Source organism: Mauremys reevesii, linkage group 2 (assembly GCF_016161935.1).
Source record: "Mauremys reevesii isolate NIE-2019 linkage group 2, ASM1616193v1, whole genome shotgun sequence".
NCBI lineage: Eukaryota > Metazoa > Chordata > Testudines > Geoemydidae > Mauremys > Mauremys reevesii.
In genome coordinates this window covers 91701218-91722216 of record NC_052624.1, presented here as the reverse complement: position 1 = coordinate 91722216, position 20999 = coordinate 91701218, and the positions used below count along the sequence as shown (strand labels likewise).

Sequence of the window (20999 nt, the reverse complement as noted above, 5' to 3'; positions counted from 1 at the left end):
TGGGCTTGTCCAGCTTGAGTAAAGCTAGCACAGGTACGCCTATACAAGCTGCAATCGCATCCCATGACTTCAGTGTAGACATACCCGATGTCATTAGGGTGACCAGATGTCCCAATTTTATAGGGACAGTCCCGATATTCAGGGCTTTGTCTTATACAAGCGCCTATCACCCCCATCCCTGTCCTGATTTTTCACACTTGCTGTCTGGTCACCCTAAATGTCACTGATACAGCGCCAATATTTCAGGTGAAATCCTGGCACCATGGAAGTTAATGCCAAAACTCCCACCACTTCTATGGGGCTAAGGTTTCCCCCAATAAGCTACTGTGTTTTAGATTTTTGGCTGAATTTTTTGGAAGTGAATTTACTCAGACCCCAAAATGTTAAGTGTGGGTTTCATATTCTTCCACCAACTCTTATACTTTTGTGTACACCTTTGTGTTCATTTTTTAAAATCTGATTTCCAGTAAGGAAGTTAGTTCTAGATTATTTGTTAACCACAGAAATTTACTAGTGATGTTTACTCGGTGCTGGGCAGAAGTGCAGCAAAAGTGGGGTATGTTGGGGAAAAGTTGCTTTAAGTGACCTTTGCACCCTCACAATCTTGGGCTGCTCCAGGGCCCCCAGCATAACTTAGTCAGCCCTGGGTCCTATCTAAGATACAACAGCATCCCTGGGCTACCCTATGGGCCACCACTGTGCTGCATGGAATCTCTGCAGTGCTGTGCCTCTGCTCCTGTCTTTCCCACACTCACTCCCCTTACACTAAGTCTTGTGATGTGGCCCTCAGAAGGCACATTAGTTTCCAACTCCCACAGCCGGAATTGGGGCTTTCAGTGCCCCTTTATGCTGCTCTAGTCTTTTTACCCATACAATGGGTCTGGAGGGGGAAGAAAATCAGTGGGGAGGAAAATTTCACCCTTAATTTCTTACAGAAGCAAATCTTTGTACCACTTAAATAAATCAAAGCTCTCATTGAATTCAGTAGGACCAGAATTTGTCTTTAGTATTTTGTAAATGACCTGACTGTATATAATGGACCAGATTTTTAAAAGCTGGCTTCCACCTTTGCACCTGAAAAAATTATTGGTGCAATTTTGCATCCACAATTATTTGGTGGGACAGTTAACATCATAGGGACATCTATGCATCTTCACCTGCTAAGATAACTCTGTGATGGGTTCAGAAAAGAACTTAAGCAGGGTAGAACAAATAATTACAAACACAAAAATGGAGGCCAATATTTAAAAATCTGCCTCATTACATGTGGATTTTAAATTGACAGTGAAATTTTAGGGTGGGACTTTCAAATGAATGTTGGCCAGAGTCTTCTCTTGTTGAAGTATATAGCAAACTTAAAAGCTATTGAATCCAGGGCACTTTACCTATAAAACAGGCAAGCAGAGCAGGTCAAAATGTTTTGATTAAAAAAAAATTGTTGAAGAATGCTGTTTCAACAAACTTGAGGTGTTTCTTAACCCATTTCAATGTCAGTAAAAATTCAAATTGAACATTTTTGTAAGTTTATGATTTTTTTTTTAATGTGTAAAGCTTTTTGTTTCTTCTTTGCTGGTGAAATAGTTAGAGAAAAAAACCCTACTTTGTCTCCCTTTTAAACTTTTTTCTATTGGAAAAAAATGGGGGAAGTGTGAAAAGGGGGGGGGAGAGTGGGATGTTTTCCCCACCAAAACAAAATTTTCTTTTTTAATTTAAAAAAAATTCTAATTCTAAAACTTTCATCAAAAAAGCATGAAAATTCTTGAATGAAATTAAAAAATGCACTCTTTGAAAATGTTTCACAAAATATACTAAACTTTTTTTGAACAACTGTACAGCTTGAGCTGTCTAGTTGGTGATATCATCTGTCAAATAAAGGCAGAGGAGAATTTATGTATTTATAATAAACATTTAACAAATGTAAAAGTTATTGCACCCTATGCACTTAACAGCCCAATGTCTATTTTATATTATAACCTCCCAAAGGAAGTCAGAAGACCAGATAGTGCTTAGTTAACATTTGTAGATTTAGTCAAAAGTTCGTTATCTAAATCTGTTGTGTGAAATACTAAAATCTGATACATGTACCAAAATTCCATACTTATGTGAAAAAAACCTATTTAACTTGTGTTCAGATCCCCCATCTCATTTGGATAAGCAGATTTTAGCTGTCTGAAGGTACTGTGCTAATGAATGGTTCATTGTTTAAATTCCTTTTTTTATGAGTTTCTTTCAATTTTTTAAAGAGATCTTCATTTATTTTGAAACAATCTTGTAACATGACATAAAATTTAACATAAACTATGTGCTGACAACAACCAATCATTTTACAAAACAATCTTCTGGTAAATAAGAATAGACCATGTCACTAGGGTGTGCGGGAAGGCAGAATTGGGCTCTGTGATTGCAATTCTCTTCCCTGCTCCAGCCACTTTATAATGCAGAAAAGAGCCAGAGCCATGTAAAGGAGCCCTAACAACCCCAGGTCCAGCTGAGGGAGAATTCCTTCAGTGCAGGATCTGAGGAAGATGGCTTCAGATTATCTTCCAAGAACCCCATCATAAATCCAGGTTTTATATAGGGGATGTGCTGGGAGCATGTCTGGGGATAAGCAGGGCCACAGGACAACATTGTGGAGATTCATAGAAAGATGGGGACAGGCTGCCATAATTTAGCCAGTCCAGGCCTCAGAACAGCACAGAATCAGGAGAGTACAAAGGTGAGCTATAGCCACCTTTCTTGTAGTCTCTTCCCCTCCCCCCCTGGACTACTAATTCTGTGCTTCTGTCCTTAAAAACATATCATAGGCTATGTCTACACTATCACTGTAAGTCGCCCTACGCTATGCAACTCCGGTTATGTGAATAACATAGCTGGAGTTGACATACCTTAGGTCCAGTTGCAGCGGGGTCTACACCGCGGGGGGTCGATGGGAGTAACTCTCCTGTTGACTTACCCTTACCCTTCGGGGATAGAGTACAGGGGTTGACTGGAGAGTGATCTGCTGTCGATTTGGTGGGTCTTTACTAGACCTGCTAAATCAACTGCCGGTGGATCGATCTCAGAGTGTCGATCCCCGCTCTAGTGTAGTCCTGCCCCCAGACTCTCATCCTTCTACCTTGAATGGTCCTTTACAATATGTGCTAACTACTTATGCTAAACAATCTGCTCCACCTTGCATTTAGCTGTGACACGTGGAGTGCCTTTCCCAGACCTGAAGAAGAGCTCTGTGTAAGCTCAAAAGCTTGCCTCTCTCACCAACAGAAATTGGTCCAATAAAAGATGTTACCTCACCCACCTTGTCTCTCTAATAGAGCTATTTTAAGTTAGGTATATTGTGAGACCGTGAACTCAGTTTTACACTGCTATGCCTTCATCAGGATAATGTTTAATAAATTTTCATTTTTCCATAAAATATTTCTAAAAAAACAGAATGTTTAATTGTCTACATTTGAGGTAAACTTATTAAAATGATCTGTTTTGGTATCTGATTCTCCCTCACTTACTTAGGTAAAGCTCTGAAGTAACTGAGAGCATTGCCTGACCAAGCCTTTGGTAGACTTCTAAAATATTTTTTCTTGCTTCCTTCTTGTATATCCTTAGGACACTTCTCTATTCACAGTACAATCAAATCAGAATGTGGTAGATAACTTGGTAAGTTGTGGCTTTTATTTCTTTTTTTTAAATGTCCCATAAAATGTTGTGTTGTGTTTTTGCAAATGCATCTATTGCACTGATGTGCTTCCATTTTTTAAATCATGTAGCTTTTGCTTGCAAGGTTGGGCTAAGGATTCTGTGTAGCTGTGAATTTTTCTCCACTCAAACATTTTTCTACAGAAGCAAACCAGAACAAAATAAACCCACAACAACCAGAAACATTGCCCTGCACCCAGCATCTTAAAAAGGGATGTTTTTAAATATTCCAAATTTAATTTTTAGAATTTTAGTTTTATAATATAACAGCACTGGTCAGTTTGCACATAATTTATATTAGTTTTTAATAACTTATACAGACATTGCAATCAAGAAAGGGTATTAATAAACACCACTGTGCAGTGTTAACCAAGTAGATGCTGGCCCAAAATGGCACCAACTTTATTCTCTGTTACAATAATACATTATCTTTGTCATAATTTATCCAGCTGGAAATATTACTTTCGATCAGTGGTTTTTCATATATTTAATCTGACACATTCATTTTTATTATCATACAGGGGTTTAGAAATGTTTGTGCAAGTGACCATGCTCTGGTAGACAATTTTTTCTCACCAATACTCTGCTGCAGTCTTGATTTAGCTAAAGGTGATGTGAAAAATATGAAGTGTCAGCATAGTAGGAAATAGAGACATACAGTGTGTATGCCAGCTGCCAAACAGGAAAAGTTTGAGAATATTATTTGGTGCGGCTTTGGTACAGTACATATGCATATATCCAGAAACGTAATCAAATAGTGTATTTCCATCATTCAATAAGTGTACTCTGAGCAGTATTTAGCTGAAGTTCAAACATGGCAAATAGACTGCAGATTACTTGATAAATCCTGTTGTGTACAAGCAACTTGAAGAAAATCAATATAATTTGCATTATAACAATTGTCTAAGTCTTACTTATAGTATTAAACCTCAGAAAGCTTATTAGTGGACTCCCTAGGTAGAACTGTCTAGTGTTTTTCATTCCAGTTTCTGATTTCTTCTTTGTGAAATACCATACAGCTAATATTAATTCACTACATAGAAATGTGCTGCACGGCATGGTGTAATATAATGAATGCGTCTTTATACTGTGCCAACTCCTGACATCCTTATGTAGGCAAACTTTCATTGACTGCAGTGGGAATTGGCCTATTTAAGGAATGAGTGAAAAATAAGTAAAGACCTCTTGATTTTACTTGAAAAATATTGGAAAAGAAAATGTTTTAATCTCTTAGAGACTTGTATAGAGGCTACCTTTTATATCACAAGAGACCTTCTACCCAACTGTGTGGTGTTATTAAATGTGAATGAAAATGCTTGACTGAACTAAATAACTTCTGAGCTTTGCAACGTACAGAGTAATTTGTTCATGGTGGACTAATCCATTAAGGTTATTTTGTCTGGTTGAGCTAGCTATTCTGTGTAAGTGATCCCAACCTGTAGCTCCCGTTCTATATGGAACAAATCCTGCCCTAAGTATTTTTACTAACAAACTAACCGCTGTTACGTTAATTGCTTGGAACCTGTCTTACGAAAGGTGGAAAATCCTTCTCTTTTTTGGGGTGGGGGGGTGGCACTTTGCTGCAGAATTGAGGTTGTGCCAGGACTGGTATTCCTGGACGCATCCTTATGTTAACAACAAATGTATGCTAAAATTCGACAGAATCCAAATCATGGTAACATAGCTCAGAAGATGGATTCCACATAGGTGACTGGTGTGGTAGAGGGAGAGCTTGTTAATCACAGTCTGGTTATTTTAATTCCGCCAGACTTAAATAAAATGTTAATGGGAGAAAGGGTAGACATTGGACCTGGAAAAGAGCAGGAATGCAAATTGTTTCGGTCCATGATATTTGCTCCCTATAAACGGCTGTCTGGTATGACTACAGCCAGCATAAATAGACAGAACAGGGGCCATTTATTTTCAGAACAGTCAAAACTGCATATAAAAGAACAAGGGATTGTTTTAAAATCTCATAGTTACAATAGCCTTGTGGTTTAGAGACTGGACTGGGGTTTATGAGCTCTGAGTTCAGGTCCTGGCTCTGCTACAGACTTTCAGAATATTCTTGTTCAGGTCATCTCATTTCTTTGTCTCATTTTCTACCTCTAAAACTGGGAGGATACCAGTTCCCTACCTCAGAGTGATGTCGTGAGGATCAGTTAAATCACATAAAGTGCTTTGAAGATGAAAATGCTAGGGGTTAATTACTGTTACGAGGCCCAGTCCTGCTATCCTCTCTGAAGCATGGGTCTGCAGGATCAAGCCTGTTATGACAGCTACCAGGGAAAGAGAATTATAATAAATACAGAACTGTAGTTGTGCACTCTTTCCCGTTCCCCAATTTCAAATGTTCTTGAATGATTTTTTCATTTGAAAAAAAACAACCTAAATAAGATTGAGGCGGAAGAAGCTCCATCTTTGGAACCCCAGGCTGAAGAACCCCTCTCTCCCCCTGCTGCTGCGCCTGTTGCTGCTGCTGCGCCTGTTGCTGCTGCTGCGCCTGTTGCTGCTGCTGCCACTGCGCCTGTTGTTGCCGCTGTTCCTGAACAGGAAGCTCTGCCTGCTGAACCTAGTGAGCCAGCAAAGGAAGCTGTGGTGAGTGACCAATACCTCATATGCCGCAGCTTTCATCTGACATTTTTTGTTCATCACTGTGTATGTGGCCACCACATTACAGCCATCCTTTCCATTTTCATCCTCTTTACTTTTAGGGCTGGTTTCCGTTCTGGCCTCCCATGTCAGAACAGGCTTTCCAAAAGCTATATGTGCCTTTTTACCTTAATATGTCATTCCTCTTATGGCTGGTGTTTCAGAGTGACGTTCAACTGAACTGCTGTGGATTCAGATATTGTAACTGTCAGACAAACATAACCAGGGAAATGAATTGATATCATTTATAGATGACAGCATTAATGCTTTTCTCTTTTCAAGAGGATCAAGTGGAGAGATAAGTACTGGGCTAATGTACATCTTGAATGTTGTTTGATTGAACATTGAACTGCTTCCTAATAGAAACCAAAACACAGGTTTATAAAAAATCTCCTAATGTTAGAAGCCAGCCGGAAAACTGAGCTCCAAAACCAATTGAGGGTATCCAGTTGAAGATCTTACAAGTCAACATTCAGAAAAATGGGAGTCAAATATTGTGGGAAAAGATGATGGCTCTCAAAGAAAACCGCAGCAAGGTTGCCTAAGCTGTTTCCCTCTCCTCCCTAGCCAAGCTGTTATATTTCAAGAGGTACTCTAAACCAGTGGTTCTCAGTCTTTTCCGTATTGGATCTACCTTTTTCCATAATGGGGCACCCATTGGGGCCTCTTCCATCTATCCAGGGCACCCCTGCTATTAATAATATGGAAAGGCCAGGAGGGTTTCACCCCAGTGCTGAGAATCCATGATCTAAAGAAAAATGCATCCATTTCTGTTGACTGCCAGCGTAATCGTGTATCTGCTTCCACAGGCACTATTATCTTTCTCCAGGTCAGTAACTAGTGGTCTGTCACTGTTAGAATCTGAACAGGTATTCACTGGGCCAAATCCTGACTTCCCACAACTCACATGAAAGGTTATTAAATCAGATTATATCACCATTGCTTTTTACTCACTTATAGATAGATTGTAAGACATTATGTGTGGGAAGAGAAGAATTTGGCTGGAAGCCATCTGAGGTATTACCCTCATTTGAAGGCACCTTAATCACTCCTTTTTAGAGTTAGTAAAATAATCCAAAGAATTATTTGATATTCCACATAACTGCTCCAAAAATCCAGTTCACTGAGGCCCATAACTGAGTCTGGAATCTTCCTGTGGACTGTTGCAGACACATGACCCAGAATTAGACAGGAAAAGAACTGTTTTATGGGTCCGTCCTTCTGCCATTGAAGTCGAGGAGTGTTTCATTCACCTTTTATGACCCTCAGGAAGCAGTTTGACCAGAAATAGGGGCACTGGATGGGGAGTCAGAGGGCCTGATAGGTGACATGGGCAAGTTTCTGTGCCTCATTTTCTGGTGCTACCTACTTTGTAAAGCTAGGTATTTATTAGTAAGAGCAGGATTAGTCCTTCCTTCATCCACTGTTTCACTAGGGATAGGGGAAGTGGACGTCTGCTTTTTCCTGTTTGACTGTATGAAATCAAAACAGCACTTCTCTGCATCTAGACAAACGTTATCATCTATAGAAATTATTTATGGCATATGTACTGCAGTGAACAGGCCTTATCATATGTGCTGTAGGACTCTACTCAAAATTATGCTACCAACCCGTACTCTGGCCACTGCCTAGAAAATAGCTGGAGATTTGTTTATATTGAAATAGTCATAATGGGGTGCTTCACCTTTTTTTTTTTTTTAGAATTACTGTTTCATGCAGTTTCTCTGCAGACTCAAGTAAATGTATTTTATCACTGCATTAGTTCACATGCAGAAGGCGTTCTTCACAGCCAGAAAACAAGGTGCTTACATTTTGCAGAAATTGCTCTGGACCTTAGAGAAGGGCTGGTACTGCATGCCAACCACGTGTACCTACAGCCTGAGTTTCACTCAGTGGTGTAAGATCAAGAATCCTGATGTCAGCTCTATTTGATTCATACAGTCTCAAATGCAAATTAATACTTGTTATTCACTAAGAGCTAGGTCGACCCTTTAAGCTCAGTGATGTGGGAGAACAAGTAACTTATTGCAACTCTGAAAAGAGTTTAGTGTACTTTTTTTCCCTTGCACCTGGCTGGGTCCAATGGCTGGCCTGTTTAGTGTGGGGGGAGCGTGCAGAAGCCATGTATTCATCCTCCCTGACCCATGCCTACCCTGGCCACTTGCCTATGGATAGTACAAGGGCTGTGCTCTACAAGAGAATTGGAGTCACAATCTTGGTAGCCATAATGTAGCTGCATGTGGGTCCTTACTTCCCCATGCTCCCTTGCACTGTCTTTAGGGCCTCATTCTAGTTTTATTTATATTGGTTTCATGGATTTACTCCAGATGTTCACCGGAGTGAGCTCAGAATCAGCCGCTTATAATTATTCATAAAAAACATTAAGCCTCTGCAATTTGTATGCGTCTGCTCCTCCCATCTGTGTTTTCTTTTGAATTGGTATAAATCACAGTAATAACGTGTCAACATCATGGAAAGGCAAACAGTGAAACAGCCTGTCTCTGAGGCACAGCATTTTGTCAAACCTGGGTCTAAGATGCCTACCCTCTACTCTTAGTAAATGTGATAGTTTAGAATAAATGAGGAGGGGGAAAATTAACCATTAGCCCCAATCTCTTCTTCATTTCAGTGAACTGAATTGCGCACAAAATCGTTTTGAAGAGCAGATTATAATGAACCTTAAGAGGCTGTTTCTAAAATTGGTTTGATTTTGTCTTTTTACAGGGATTTCATGGAAGGAAATAATCTTTGAATAAATTATTTTCCTGAAAGAAGAAATCGCTAACCCCTTTTTATCCTCAGCTGAGGCAAAGTGAAAGTATAAAATCTATTATACACCTTGAACGCTAATTAACTGACAGGCTTGTAACTGCAGTCACCACTCGTTCATAGTGGGCTGAATTGACCCTTTTACATAATCCTTTTCGCTGCTTAATGTCACATGCAGTTTTTAGTTCATGTTCTGCTAGAATATGGTACAGCTGAGGCAGAAATTGCAGTGTTATTGTGAAAGAGGGAGACAAATAATTTGAGAGTGGGGCAACTTAGTAGCAATTCAGAAGACAGATGATAGATATTAAATAGCAGTTAAATGGTTTTGTTAAGGTTTTCTCCTTTTTGTTTTATTTTGTAAATTAAACTAAGTTCCTGCTCATTTGAAAAAAGGAGTCCTCTGGGAAATAAGAAATGAAACATGCTGATGTTAATAAAACATGCAGTAGATTTACTGTTGGAATTTGGTCCAGTGGAAGAAGCAAATGTTACTTTAGAAAAATAGTTTTTAATATGTGATCTAAGAAGAGTTTTTGAAGATTAAGATTAAGGAAGAAATAGATAAAAGGTCAAAGGCCAACATTTGATAAGGCTACCATAGATGAAAACATCCCTCAATAGCAGTCCTGCATTCAGTTTATCGGTGTGAATTTTTTAAAAATTTGTGTTATATTTGTAAATTTTCTCCCACTACATATCTCTTCTAGCTTTACATTACACTCCAATTATAGTGGCATCATCAATAGGTGCAATTTGCCTGTAGTATATTTCCTGTCAGACCATGCTGTGCCAGAAAACGTACCTTAGACATGTATTGCCCACCTTGTGGGGCTAGGGTAAATTTTCCAGCATAATGTGGGTCTCATTTAATTTGAAGGAAGGGAAGGGATAGTCCAGTTATCAGGACACTAAGCTCTGATTTGGTAGACTTGGATTCAAGTCCCTGCTCCTCCACAATCTTCCTGTGTGGCCTTGGTAAGTCGCTTAGGGTATTGACACCACTCACATCAGCAAGCCATCCGTGTCAGAAGATTCGGGCTAGTAGTGCTTGCACTAGTGCTGTAAAAGTAGCCGTGTAGACATCATTTAGAAGTTGTGTCTCAGGCTCTGAAGCTCCAGCCCAAGCCATGACTGTCTACACGCTCTTTTTAGAATGATAGTGCAAGCCCCACTAGCCTGTCTCTCTCAGTCCAGGCTGGAAGCCTCGCTGCTGCGAGCAGTCCACTGGCAGTATAGAAGTACCTTCTGGAACAGTCTCAATGGTATTTATTTAGGTGTGTAAAGATGCATATATGCAGCTAGTGGGATTTACAGAAGCACCTGAAGTCAATTATTTCAATGGCACTTCTGTAAATCCCACTAGGCGCATATTTGAACCTTCAGGTACCTCAGTACCTTTAAAAATCTGGCCCTTAGTCTCTCTCTACCTCAGTTCCCATCTGTAAAATGGGGATACAGGTACCTTAGATAGATTTGATTTATGGATAAGTCCCTCTATAATTTAATGCATATCTTGGGAAATTTGCTATCTGAATACTCTCATTTAAGTCAAAGGGGCTTCTTGTGGAGTGTGAACTCATAGTGAGTAGTAGCTGTCAGAATCTGGCCTTGTTGTTGTTTACTTATGATTCTTTAATCCTTATTCTCATGTTTTAAAATGTTTCAGTCCCCAAGTGAGGGAACAGAATCAGTTTGACATGGCTTAAATAATAAATTGTGCCCATATAAAGAATAGCAAATAGACAAAGGGAACTGTTCAAAAACCATCCTTTGCCTGAAAATTGATTGCCCAAATTGTTTAGTAAATACTTAGAAACAACAAAATGCATTTGCAGAAATCCAGGTTGGTACCTTAATGATTTGCAAATGGGGCATGGAGGGAGGGACTAAATTTGTTTTTTCAACCAGCTGTAAGTAGCTGATTTAAGTAATATGTTAACCTATAGTAAGCTTCAGATCCATACCAATAGGTCTCATTCAGTAATATTATAAGAGTATATTTTCCAAAGGCCAAATCCTGAAGTACTACTTATTCAGGCATAAGTCCTACTAACACAAATGGCCCTTAGATGTGAATAGTTCTTGAAAAATCAGTCTGGTATTTTCTGCAGTCAGATACATGGGTATTTTCTTTCATCCTCTGTTTTTTCTTCAACAAACATACTTCATGGGGGGAGTGAAAGGAGAAAAAAACAGGCCATTCTTCCATTTGTGTTCCCGTGTCCTCATTCCAGTGTCTCATTCTGTCAGTGCAGTACAGGAACTTACTTCATGCTCCTTCCTTTGTCCTTCAGGGCTCAAGTGCCATAGACCAACTGCAGGTTTTTATTAGTTATCGGCAACAATTGAGCTGTTGTTTATTTTCTCACTTTTGCGGGGAAGGCAGTGGTTGGCATTCTAAGGTGCAATATGTACACTAATGCTATCCTCTAACAGTGTTCCGTAGCACCAGGGAAAGTAGAGGCATCATCAGCTTACATTGGTATAGGAAGGGCAGTCTCACCACTAATGCAGTTCTTTGGAGACAGTTCTGCCACCTATTTCTATGCCCTAGTCAAAGATAGAAATAGAATACCATGTAAAAAAGCACCTGGTACACTAGCCATTGTGCTGTTTCTTTTTCTGATTAAAAATGCTCTTTCCACTGTGTCCATTTTTCACTTTCAAACTCCGATACATCTTCAGTTAAACACCGACCACAACTCTGAGCATGGCTGTATGTTTTGAATGCTCTTTGGGCAGATGTTCTGCTGCACATGTGGGGAGGAGATGCATTAATTAAAAATGTCAGCATATATCACCAAATATAGTAGTAATTTATATTCAAGACACTCCGCTACATGTGGGGGAAAAAGAGATTGGATTTGAAATGAAGAAGGCAACAATGTGGTGTCTTAATGTAAAAGTTAGTTAACCTTATTATGTTCATTTGTATGTTGTATGGAACACACTGATGCTTAGGGGGTGCTATTCAGAGATCCCTATTTTATTAGTTACGCTTAGTAGTTCTGAGAGAGCTCTCCTGTGACTTGGGTCTAATGCGGCCACCAGGATGTTTCCCTGTGGCCACAACAGCCTCCTGGCCCCTTCCCCTTCCTCACTGTTGCCCCTGGATGTGCCACTCTGCACGTCTCTGGAGACAGGTGGTGCACGATGCTGAAGGAGCAAGGTGAGTTCTCTACCTGTGAGGGGGATCGGGGGCTTAGTGGGGCTCGGACTTCAGCCCTGGGGTGGTTGGGCGGTGGGGACTTAGGGAGCCTGGCTGCAGAATAGGAGTCCAGCCATGTGGCTTCAGACTCCAACCCCTGGCCACGCAGCAGTGGGCTCTAGTCCTTGGCTCTGGCCACGTGGCACCGACCCCCAATCCCGCCGGTGGCCGCTGGCCCTAGGCGCTGACCCCGTCCATGCGCTCCGACTCTCAGCCCTAGTCACTGACCCCGGGCACCAACCCTGAGCTCCAGCAGCTGCTGGCCCTGGGTGCAGATCCCTGGCACTAGCCTTGGGCTCTGGCAGGTGGTGGCTCTGGCCTCTAGCCCTGGCCATGTGGAAACAGGTGCAGACCCCAAGCACCAGTCCCATGCCCCAGAGGCAGACGACCCCCAGCCCTGGCCACTGACCCTGGGCACTGCTCCTGGATGTCGACCCTGGGTTCTGGCAGGTGCTGTCCATGGGTGCAGATCCCCAGCCCCGGTAATGCGGCAGCAGGCACCAACCCCAGGATCCGGTGGGTGCTGGCCCAGGACACTGACTCCTAGACTTGGCTGTGTAGCAGCAGGCGTGGACCCCAAGCACCGATCCCCAGTCACACAGCAGCAGGTGCTAGCTCCAGGTGCTGATCCCCAGCCGCGTGGCAGTGGGTGCTGATCCCCAGCCATGGGCACTGATCCCTGGCCCTGGCCACACAACTGCGGGCACCGACCCTGAGCTCCAGTAGGTGATGGCTCAGGGTGCCGACCCCCCAGCCCATGCGGTGACAGGGGCACTCATCCATTCCCCTGGCCTCTGCTTCCTCAGCTCCCACCCCTCCATCCATCCTCCATGGCGCCCACTGCCTCAATCCCCATCCGTCCATCCAGGTTTTAGTTTGCCAGGACTTACTGTGAAAAGTGATATTAACAAACATACAAATATCACTTTTCACAGCATTATTTTTATTATTGAGTCCATAAAAATAACCTACATAAATAAATTACAGTGATCTGGATGTGTGTATACATGCATATTTATTTGTTTTTCCTCAGGTTAATAAGTATTTTAGGGAAAAGTGTCAGTGTGGCCAGCAGCAAGATTTGGTGGCCACACTCTGAAGCCACCAACATTTTTATTGTGAGAATCCCTGGTAATGCCTGCTTGCATGGTGCCCCCTCCCTTAAATTGGTCAGAGTCTAAACTAAATTCTATATATTTTTTCATAGTTCTATTCAACTATGCATGAGACTCTCACCTGTTATGATCCTGGCAAGCACAACATGAGTTCAATATACATTGGGCTTCATTTTAAAAAGCAGCCTTCAATCTGAGGTTACAAGATTGTGGTTGCATCTAGTTGTGGACACAATTTATGATTTGGGAGTGCAATGAGATAGTTAGGTATGGAAGTGCCATGGACGGCACCTGCAATTAACTCTGGTCAAAATTTTGTGCTTGCAACTAATTGCAGGTGCCAGATTGGAGCATGAGGCTCTTTTAAAACTGAGGGCTCTGGGACATATATGTGAGAAAGACTGTGACAGATAAATAGCATGCTGACATGTAAAGATGAGGACAGAGCTGGTGCAAAACACAAGATGGCTTATTCAAGAGGAAAGACCCAAGAGAATCTAAAACCATGGCTACATATCCAACTGAGTATCTTAGTGTCAAAAAGATCTCTTATATGCGAGCTCCAAGATGCAATAGAAGTTTGAACCAAGCAAATCCCAAGGACTGGACCTTATCTATGGACATATGATAAAGAACTTTGGGAAGAGGGCTAAAGCCAGGTTGTTGGACGGCATAAACGACTGAAGGTACCTAAACAGTGGAAGTCAGCAATTGTTGTTCCTCTTCTTAAGACTGGCAGGGATCCCTCTTCTCCAGGAAGCTAGCAGTTTGTATCTTTCACTAGTCACTTCTATAAGATAATGGAAAGAATGGTACAATCAAGGTTCCTATGGTGGCTTCTAAAAGAAGGGAAGCTAAAACGTACCCAAATGGCATACAGGCCTTTCACTCAACTTTGGACCTGATGGTGGCCTTCTGTCAGCCTGTTATTGATGGATTCCAACTAAAGCCACCACAGTCATCAATAAGAGTCTCTCTCTCTTTTTTTTTTTTTTATCTCAGTTCAGCACTTGATAGAGTCTGGCACAATAAACTCTGAGTGAGATTTAGAGAGATGGGAATTTGTGGCTAAACGTGCCTCTGGATAAGAGATTTGCTACAGTACAGGAAAACAACAGTAAGACTAAATGGTACTTTTTGTGACAAGACCAGTCAGTGTGGGAATTCCTCACCCCTCAGTTTTAAGTCCTCTTCTTTTCCTGCTGAGCTCCTTTGAACTGCCAGGCTGCTTGAAATCATATGCATACATGTATGAAATAGCTGTAATGGAGAATGAATTGAATGACAACTTGGTAATTGTAATTAGTCAGGCAGAGGAACATATTCCAGCTGAGTCCAGCCAAAAAAAGTCCATTTACCATACTATTGGATGGAGTAGGTATTGCTGTTGGAGAAGAACCTTGTATATTTTGGAATGACCTTGGCCACAGAACTAAGGTTTGGACCACAAATATTGCATTCAAAGCAAAGAAGAGACTGAAACATCCATGATGTAACTCCAGTACTAATTGGGGTTCTTGTGTTAGGTCTCTGAAAACAATAATCTCCCAATACTTGAATATGCCTCATCTCTCTAGTAACACATTTGCTCCCAGTAGCCTTGCCAAGACTGACCTTGTGCAGTCGTCTGCAGTTCACCTGATAACTGCATCTGTAACATCTACTCCAACAGCAATTTGCGAGTCTTGAGAATCATAGCAAAGAACAGTTAATTTGGTATGGAAATCATCTTCATCTGAATGTCATTGCTGAGGAACTGAAAAACCAAATCAAGGCTGAAAGGATTGTCTTGTTTCAAAAGAGGCGTAAAGGCTACTAAAGAAACAGCGGCATTTCATGATGATAGGAAGGTAAAGTGCCTGAAGAATCTTGTATGCCCATTAATTCCTCCATGTGAACCTATTTACTTTGGTAAATATCTCTTTCTTTTGAAACCTTGCTCGAAGGAACACCTGGACTTGGTTTCACTAAGGAAAATGGAAGAAAAGACCATCCAGCAGTGTCAGTCACAAGGCAAACAGATTTATGCGTACACCGGTGGTTCGTCAGACAAATACTTCAAGAATAGTGGTTGTGTGTCTACATCTGGTAGCCTCAATGGAGGGAGTACAAGGAAGAGCATTAGGTTGGGATACATCAATTTGAATTATATGGCTGAAATGAAAGCTATTCTCAGTGTATTCAAAAATGGAAGAAAAAAAAACAAATAGAGGTGGATGTTCTCATGATTGTTGACTTGCAAGAAGCAATCCTCAGTTCCTTTTCAAGAAATCGGAATGCTGTCAACAATACAGTTCATAAGGAGGCTCAGAGGATCAGAGAGCAAGGCAATAAATTGATTTTTCAATGGATTCTATCACATGTTGGAATATATAGCAGTGAGGTAGCCAAACTTAGAAAATCAGAAACTCAGGTAGGAATGACAACGATCAAGGATATTAACATGCTATCAAGGAAAATATTAGCTGAAATAAATGGTCAAAAGATAAAATATCCATAGATTAATATAAAGCATCTTGGAAAATAACATTTGCTATCATGAGACTGTGGACAAGATACTCCACAGGAATGAAAACCAATAGAGATGGGACCAAGATATATATTCTACAAGCTGTGTTGGGAGTAGGCTTTAACACCTCACCACACTTTTGAACATAACATTGCAAGTAAAAGGATGTTCATTGGATCAATCCCTTCCACGGGATCCAGTACAAGTGACCAAATTCATTCTTGAACTTCAGGGCCTGATATGACTGTGGGACAAGAAAACAGCTGCAATGTTAGGACAGATCCTCTTCTGGTGTAAATTGGAAAAGCTCTGTGGTGCTAAGATGATTTACACCCTCTGAGAATCTGGTCCATTATTTTTAAATATTTTCTTGCTAAGGTGCTGTGCCTAGCAAATGGGCTTTTTTGGGTGTGGCATTACAGTCAATATGATTTTATAAAAATATGCTAATGAGTGAATATAATGTAACTGGAATATGTTTCATGCAAAAGGTTTCTTGTAAGGTATCATTACAAAGCTTATAATCTACTGAGTGTGACCATCCTATTTGTATAAATGTACCACTCTTGTATCTGAAACTAGAAGTATGAAATATAACTCTGAGGGCCTATTGTAATTATGCAAAGTGTGGGCCATTAATGGTGGTTTGGAATCTTGATGACTCCCATTAACCAGGACAATTGACTGCAGATGGCTCTGTTTTACCTGTAAGGCTTCCTGTATGTATGTGTGCTGGCAAGTGGGTAATGAAGTCTTACAGTGACATGTGATCATGTCACCATCTTTAACCTGGTGTCTTTCCATTGAGAAGAAGGGGGTAGGAACCCAGAGAGGGACAAAGGATTCCCGCCTTATGCAAAAGATATATAAAGGGGTGGAACAGAACAAAGGGAGGTGAGGAGCCATCATAAAGAATCCCCTAGCTACCACCTGAGCTGGAACAAGGGCTGTACCAGGGGAAAGAATTGTGCCCAGGCCTCGAAAGTGTCCAGTCTCAGGAAAAAACTTACTGAAGCATCTCTGAGGCTGAGATTATCTGTATTCAGTTTGATTAGACATAGATTTGCGTGTTTAATTTTATTTTGCTTGGTGACTTACTTTGTTCTGTCTGTTACTACTTGGAACCACTCAAATCCTACTTTCTGTATTTAATAAAATCACTTTTTACTAATTAACTCAGAGTATGTATTAATATCTGGGGGAGCAAACAACTGTGCATCTCTCTATCAGTGTTATAGAGGACGAACAATTTATGAGTTTACCCTGCATAACCTTTATACAGGGTAAAACAGATTTATTTGGGTTTAGACCCCATTGGGAGTTGGGCATCTGAGTGTTAAAGACAAGAACACTTCTGTTAGCTGCTTTCAGGTAAACCTGCAGCTTTGGGGTGAGTAATTCAGACCCTGGGTGTGTGTTGGAGCAGACGGGAGTGTCTGGCTCAGCAAGACAGGGTGCTGGGGTCCTGAGCTGGCGGGAAAGCAGGGGTAGAAGTAGTCTTGGCACATCAGGTGGCAGCTCCCAAGGGGGGGTTCTGTGATCTAACCCATCACAATGGGTTCCCATCAACACATTCTCTCTTAAACACTTCCTTCCTCCCACTAGGCCACAAACTTTCAGCTGAATAGTAAGAGTTGTTAAATACGGCAAGCTCTGTGAATACTTCATTATAAAAATGCTAGAGTATTCTACACTAATGCAATAATGATTGTGAACTGTGCCGTTTGGGATTATGACTGTATAATAGTGCAGTATGTTTTTAAAATAAAGAAATGGGTCAGGTCTGACATACACACATCTCTAGATGAGTGCACAGTGGTGTTTAGGGTTGGCACCTCTGAAGGTAAGTTGACCGAGAAATGTATGTTATGGCATACATTTATAAGTTTTCCAGTAAGCATACAAAAAGTCAGGGTACTAATCAGCAAAAGTGCCAGTTTGAGAGAGACCATTTTTATATGATCAATATAAAAAAAATTGTGTACGTCAACTCAGCAGAAAATTGCATTTGGTGCATGTGTGTGTGTTTACTTCTTATAAGAAATTATAATTTTATGATCAAGCTTTGTTCATATAGTCATGCATCTAAATTCTCACTTACGCTTGCAGTGTAAATAGATAAAAAAAATTCAAGAAGTCAGCTTTGGTAGCGTCAAAGGAGAATTAATAATAATAAAAAGGGTTATATAACACTGTAATTTTAACAGGATAAAGCTGTGAGAGGTTTCCATAGTAACACAGCTGATAGCAATTGACTTGCCCTGGCATCTGGACATGCTTAGGGCTTATGATGTGACTGCAGGCAATACTAGAGGATTAGATTAAAAAACATGATTGATATGAAGTTCAGAAATAACACAGCATCCTTTTGTTAGGGGAAAAAAACCACCATTTCTAATGAAGTTTGTGCAATTCTGGAGTGACAATTACAGGCTTGTGAAGATTGCTAATTGAGACTCTGTCTACATTATTATGTGTAAACTATTTTCGGCTATGGCTGTAGCCAAACATGACTGTAACATGCTTTGTGTTCATACACAATACTGATGCAGACTGGGTTACCCCCACATTCAGAAAGCATGCTAAAATTTTTCTATGAAGGTAGATTATATAGCCTATTTTTAAATAATCCCTGTCCACAGCTGCGTCTACCTTGGTGTTAAAACTGTGCATGCTACAATAGAACTGGAAAACAGCTAGGAAATGGTAGTCCAGAAAAGTTCTGGAAGAAATGTACTTGTCATCTGTTTTCCAACAGGTCTTGCAGTTAGTACAGTTTTACTCCTCCTGTCTAGAGGGCCTTAGTGTTAAATCCCATCTACACTGAAGAAAATACCAGGTATGGGGAGCCAATTACATCATAGTAGTTTTTTAACACATCTGAGTACCTCATGAAAAGACCTGAGGCCCCTATTCAGCAAAGCACTTGATCACATTGTTAACTTTTAACTTTAGGCATATGTTTGAGCCCCATTGAATCAGACCTTAAAGTAGGTTGTGGGTATGTCTACACTAGAAACACTACAGCAGCATGGCTACAGATGCGCTGCTGTGGTGTGGACAGTTACTACGGCAATGGAAGAGGCTCTTCTGAGAGGCTTAACTATGTTTCAGAGGGCGTGAAATTTTTCACAGCCCTAAGCAATGTAGTTAAGCCAACCTAACTTTGTAGTGTAGACCAGCCCTTGGTTAATTGGGAAACAATACATTCTGTGCAACAACATTGCTTTCTGCACAGTTCACTTAAATGAATCACTGTCCAATGAGCATCAAAAAGAGTCTCTCATTTTTGAGAAATCCCAAGAGGAAAATATGAATTAAATGTTGGGTTACGGGAGGAGGGACGACGATAGTTGTAGCCAGCTATAGGAAAAGTTTGAGATTGCTGTAATCCAGAAGGTCAGCAGTACTCTGAGGAAGGTACTTATCAAAATTTTTTCAAAGCTAACATTACCATGAGAATAACCATAAAAAATTAATAATGGAGCTCTTCAAATTCTCAGCATGATAATGGCGATGAAGCGGGAGGAAACGATTAATTTTCTTAGTTCTAAGGCTATGCTGACTTGTTGCTCTGATGCTGTGTTGTAATAAGAATGGTTTGTTTTGCCAGACAATATCTGAATAAGCTTCCATATATTCTGCCATTGAGCTTCAGCTATTCATTTTGTTGCATCCAGTACATGCCCTGCTGCCATTACATTTTATTCATGCATACTTTTCGGTTGCCAAAAACTCTAAATTAATGTGCTGACCATATTTCCTTTTTAGCAGGAGACTGTCACAGCAGGTGAAAAGGAGGCAACTGGGATTGCTGAGGAAGGGAGTGAGGTAAATATGAACAGCTGTAGGAGGGTCTATGTTCTTTAATATTTCAAGAAAAGTGTCACAAAGTTGTGTGTGTTGGTTTTTTGTTTCCATGTTATGAATATGCAGGCCAGTAGAACTGGTCAATTCAACTGAGACCTATTTTAGAACCTATCTGTTGCAGTAGTATACTATCATAAATATTTTAGGACAGGTAAGAATGTGGTTATGTGGTAGAAGGTGATATGTTGTTTCTATTGACATTCAGAATGAACAAAAAATATGCTGCCATGGAGTTTGAAAGGCTTTAACGCTTCCTGTGGATTTGTTTGTCTATGCTGCTAATAGTGTCTTTTTTTTTTAATTGCTTTCATTCATCATTCCATTTTTCTAGAATGCTAAGCCCTAAACCGAAACAGAAGTTAGAATATAATTATCTTACAACTTTATTTTCTAAAGCACAAATTGGGCATTTCATTAGATATAGTTAAAAACAACTAAAAGATTTAATGAAATATTAAATTTCTCTTTAAGACCAGGTACCCTCTGATCAACTGTTTGTTTTAGGTTATGTTCTCATGTGTGTGAGAAAACATATACTATTTATTCTGGATCCTTGTTTACTAAAGTGCAACCTTGACAATGCATTTTAAATTATGGTGAGAGTAACATGAGGATTTCAGCACTAGTGACTGGAAATTAAATACATCCAGAAATGGGAAAAAGGATTGAAAAATAAGGAAACTGTAAACTCCAGTAACTCCTCAATTTGGGTCCAATCCTGCAAGATGCTAACTACCTCTCTTTTTATAAGTTTCTGAACTCTGGTGTGTAAGTATTTGCTACAATATCATAGACCGATTCACTACTTATTCTGGTTTCAGATGATTGTAACTCCAGTGGGCCAAATTCTGCTCTCAGTTATGCTGGTGTAAATTTGGAGTAAATCTACTACTATCAGTAAAGTTACTCCAAATTTACGCCAGGGTAACTGAGGGTAGAATTTGGTTCATTGACTTCACTAGAATTGCTACTGCTTTACATTGGTGTGAATGGAGAATCAAGCCCTGAAGTGTAATGCTGTTTTTTTTTCCATTTAAACAGAAAATTATAGGCCCGATTCACCACTGCATTATTCCAATTTTACACCAGCGTAGCTGCATTGAAATCAATGGAGTTACACATGCATGACAATGGAGTAATGTAGTGGTCAATCAAGCCCTACTTCTCTAAATCTGAGGGTTGA

The 20999-nt window shown here is 40.4% G+C and overlaps 1 protein-coding gene across 6 annotated transcripts in view; it reads left to right on the top strand.

The window, feature by feature from the left end:
- The window catches only part of AMPH (amphiphysin), a 212523-nt gene that overhangs the window by 178786 nt on the left and 12738 nt on the right, over window positions 1-20999 (top strand). For 4 of the 6 annotated variants that reach the window (XM_039524650.1, XM_039524652.1, XM_039524653.1 and 1 more), the window contains 3 exons: window positions 3601-3651; window positions 6088-6288; window positions 19718-19777. In XM_039524650.1, coding sequence (XP_039380584.1) covers window positions 3601-3651; window positions 6088-6288; window positions 19718-19777 — 312 coding nt within the window. The remainder of the gene's footprint in view (window positions 1-3600; window positions 3652-6087; window positions 6289-19717; window positions 19778-20999) is intronic. The other 2 variants (XM_039524651.1, XM_039524656.1) reach the window with 1 other exon arrangement.